We start from the raw sequence: 4546 nt of genomic DNA, 5'->3' as shown, positions 1-4546 counted from the left end.
TAAAAAAAAATAAAAATAATAAAAAAAAAAAAAAAAAAAAAAACTAAAAAAAAAAAAAATTTTATATATATATATATATTTTTTTTTTTTTTTTTTTTTTTTTTTTTTTTTTTTTTTTTTTTTTTTTTTTTTTATTCATTTTATAATTGCATTGACGCCATTTAATTTCATGACCTTTAAAATTTTGTACTTGAACACAAAAAAAAAAAAATTGGTAATAAATGTGAATAATCAAATGAATGAATAAATAAATAAATAAATAAACAAATAAACAAATAAGAATATATGCATACATCATATATATATATATATATATATATATATATGTATATAATACAAATTCGTGTTATAAAAAATTAGGAGCTTTATAATAAAGACACATCTCCTATTGTGATCCACATATATATATATATATATATGTACTATCATGAGACCATGAAGCATGTTATTTATAAAAATATATACACCTATATTATCATATATATATATTATATTATTTTATAACAGTTAATTATTTCTAGCATTTGCTCAAATTGATGACTTAAATATTTTGCAGTAGGTCGAGTGGTAGGACATGGATGTAAACACTGTTTTATTAAAAATATAATATTCATAAAAAGAGAATGATAAAGAGAAGAGAATATATTATTCTCACATATAGAATTCAATTTATCTCTATCAATGTTAATATATCTTGGATGATAACATGTTTGTATTGAAAAAAAGAAAGGAGATGGGTCATTTTTAAAAGGTATTTTCTCAAAAATAATTTCATACATAATAACACCAAAGGAATAGATATCACTTTTTTTTGTATATTCTTCTTGTCTTAAAACTTCAGGTGCTATATAATAATATTCATCATTTTTTTTATTTATATAATAATAATATAAATGATTGTTGCTAAATGACAATAAGTTTGATATGTTATTATTTTTTATATTATTAATTGTAGTAAAATAAGGGAATGGTAAAAACATTTTTTCATTCAAAGATATATTATTATAAATATCATAATCATTTTTATTTTTTCTATTCGGTTCTTTATTTTTTTTCATTTTATAATCATAAAAACTTTCAATAAATGAACATTCAAAATTATATATTTTTATATCTCCTTTTTTTGTTATCATTATATTTTTACTGTTCATATTTCCATGACAAACATTTTTTTTATGTATATAATATAAGCACGATGAAATTTCGAACAATAATTTTATAATTTCTTTAAATTTAAAAGTGTTATTATGTATATGGTTCGTGCTATTAATATTATTATTGTCACTATTATTGTTATTATTGTCACTATTATTGTTATTATTGTCACTATTATTGTTATTATTGTCATTATTATCATGTTGATTGTTATTTATCTTATCATTTATATCATTTTTATTAGATCCCTTTTTATATATAAGATCATATAAAGTTTGCCCTTTTATATATTCAAAAACAATACCACATTCGTCCTTGTTATCAATGAATATATTTCCTATACATTGTAATATACTTGGATGTCTTAAATTAGATACTATTAAATATTCCTTTATGTATTCAATTTTTTTTATTGATTTATCAATTATATTATTTTTTTTATTATTACATGTCTTTTTATAATTGGTAGGATTATTATGTATATATATATATTTTTTTTTTTTTTTTTTTTTATATTCCTTTGTATTAATAATCATATTACTATTATTATTATTATTATTATTATTATTATTAATTTGTTCCTTTGTTTTATTATGTGGAGGATATATTTTATTGTTCTCAATTATTTTTTTATCATGATATGATAAAGACTTATTTGTCATATTTTCATAGTCTCCTAAATTTTTTTCATCATTTGTATATTCATCATGTTGCTCTTCTAATTTGAGTAAATTCTTTTTAATATTTTTCAGATTATTAAATAATGTTTCATTTATTGATTCGTTATGTAATAACCTATGAGCAGCATTGAACAGATTGTTCTTGAAATTTGGAAAGGTCCTTTTTTCGTCTGTATTATTATTTTTATTATAATCATTGTTATTTTTATCATATTTGTCATACTTATTACTTTGTACCTTTATAGAAATATTTATATGTGCATTATGATCAGGTACTTCATTTTTACATTCATCATTTATATTTATATGTTGCATATTCTCATCACTTTTTTTTTCAATACTTTTTTCCGACGTGTCATTTATACTTCGTAATATTTTTTTTTCATTTTTTTCACTTGGTTTATATATATATTTTTCTTTTTTTTGTGTAAAACCTTTCAAATATACACGTGAATTTTTATAATAACATAAAAAATGATTTGGGGGTATACTCTTATCAAATTTTTTTATTATAAAAACTTCCTTTTTATTTATAGAATGCTGTGTATATGAAGACTTGTAATCATTGTGTATAAGAATATATTTTTTTAATACTTTTAAATAAATATTATGAATATTATTAAACGTATTAATTATATTCATAAGAAAAAATATGTGTTCTTTATTATTTATTCCTAATTCTTTTAAAACCTTAGTATTTAAAATAAAAAAAAAATGAAGCCCTTTAATTTTATTAGATGAAAAAGATTTAATATATCTATTCAATTTAAATAAATATAATAAAATTAAAATATGGTCTTTTTCCCATTGGTAAATATTTTCTATTTTTTTTTTTTTATTTAATTCTTTTAAATAAATAAATAGATTTTCATAAAAGAACAAATAATCTTTTGAATATATCCCATGGTTTATTCTTACAATATTATTATTATTATTATTATGTTCTGTTTTGTGATTAATTAATTGTAAATTGTTAGAATCGGATATGTTTATATTATAATTTGAAATAAATAATTTATAATATTCTTCTTTTTTTTTTTTCTTTCTGTTTCTTTGTGAATGGGCTAATTGTTCATACATTTCAAAATGAAATATATCATTTTGAGTTTTTTGATTTATATCACATTTTTTATATTTTTGATATATATCACAATTGTCTTCTTTTATTATTTCGTCTTGCACAACTTTTGTTGGTAATTCAATTTTTATTTTATTCTTCATTTTTTTCATTTTTTTTATTTCATGTTTATGCATATTACTCTCACTTTCGTCACCCCTTTGTATGCAAAAGTCACTCATACAAGAATCTGTATGATAAAATAAAAACATATCATTGAACAGTCTTTTATTTTTTGTTATATCATATGGATATAATCTTTCTTTTGAATAAGACATATAACTAAAATTGTTGGTTTGATTATAAGAAGAAGAAGAAGAATCCGATTGTGTTTTTTTTTTATCATTCTCTACTTTGTTCATATTACTTGTATTTTTTGAGGATTTATCAAAAAAATGAAATTCATAGTTATTATTACCATCATCATAAATATTATTATTATTATTATTATTATTATTATTATCATTATCATCATATATATTATTTTTATTATTATTATTATCATTTATTTTATTATCATTAATTCTCAAATTTAATATATCCGTTTTATTTATTATATCCTTTAGAAAATTCAAATGGTCATCATAATTAATATATTGTAATATCCCTTGAGAATTCACACACTCCTTAATCTTATTTTTTTTCTTATTCATCGATTGAAACAGATGACTTGTCAATTCATCAGACATGCCAAATAATTTATCAAATACCTGCTCATGTATATTCCTACATAAATTTTTATCAATATAAAATGGAAATATATCATCCATTTTTTCTTTATATAATATTTTTTCATCGTTATTATATATATATAAATATATATCCATATATTTAAAAATTCTTATCATACATTTTTTCTTATTCCATTCAAACAAACAAAAATTCAAACTCCTCTTTTTTCTTAATATACCAACACCATTCATAAATCCATATTTATAACAACCCATATATAATTGCCCATCTTTCTGATTACAACCAAAACCATGAGGAATGTTATTTAACCATTCACCTGAACAAGTCAGAAAAAAAAAAAAAAAAAAAAAAAAATATATATATATAAATAAATAAATAAATATATACATATATATATATATATATATATATATAATACTACAATAAATGAGCCATATGTGTAAAAAAGAAAAAAAAAAAAAGAATGTTTACATATAATGGTCTACATAAAAATGTTATGTCTGTACCTGAGTATATAACTTCTTTTTGATTATATAACGTCCCATACCCATTTTTGGTATTATTGTTCCATTGTCTTTTAGAAAGTTAAAAAAAGAAAAAATAAAGACGTATTAAAAAGGAACATAAAAATGAAATATATATATTTAAAAATACTTACCCTTGATATATGGTGTTCATATTAACATATAGGTAGTAGCCAAAGCCATTTCTTTTTTTATTTTTTGAGGTACCTATGTAAATATCTCCATTTTCATATTCCAGCTTTGATTATAAAAAATAAATATAAATAAATAAATAAATATATATATATAATATATATGTGTGTATATATTCATTATTTCATTTTATTGTTTTTTTATTTCATTTTATTGTTTTTTATTTCATTTTATTGTTTTTTATT

At 18.7% G+C, this 4546-nt stretch overlaps 1 protein-coding gene across 1 annotated transcript; it reads right to left on the bottom strand.

Annotated features, from left to right (window-relative positions):
* Nucleotides 1–488: 488 nt before the first annotated feature.
* PGSY75_0926000 (putative protein kinase) lies at nucleotides 489–4407 on the bottom strand (the record flags this gene model as incomplete). The annotated part of the gene is made up of 3 exons (XM_018785668.1): nucleotides 489–3961; nucleotides 4152–4219; nucleotides 4304–4407. Coding segments are annotated over 3 exons (3645 nt in total), but the record flags the coding sequence as incomplete, so codon positions are not given.
* Nucleotides 4408–4546: the final 139 nt, after the last annotated feature.

The sequence above is a fragment of the Plasmodium gaboni genome, chromosome 9 (assembly GCF_001602025.1).
Source record: "Plasmodium gaboni strain SY75 chromosome 9, whole genome shotgun sequence".
Taxonomy (NCBI): Eukaryota; Apicomplexa; class Aconoidasida; order Haemosporida; family Plasmodiidae; genus Plasmodium; species Plasmodium gaboni.
Note: the sequence above shows the minus strand (reverse complement) of the source record. Positions and strands in the feature narration are given on the sequence as shown.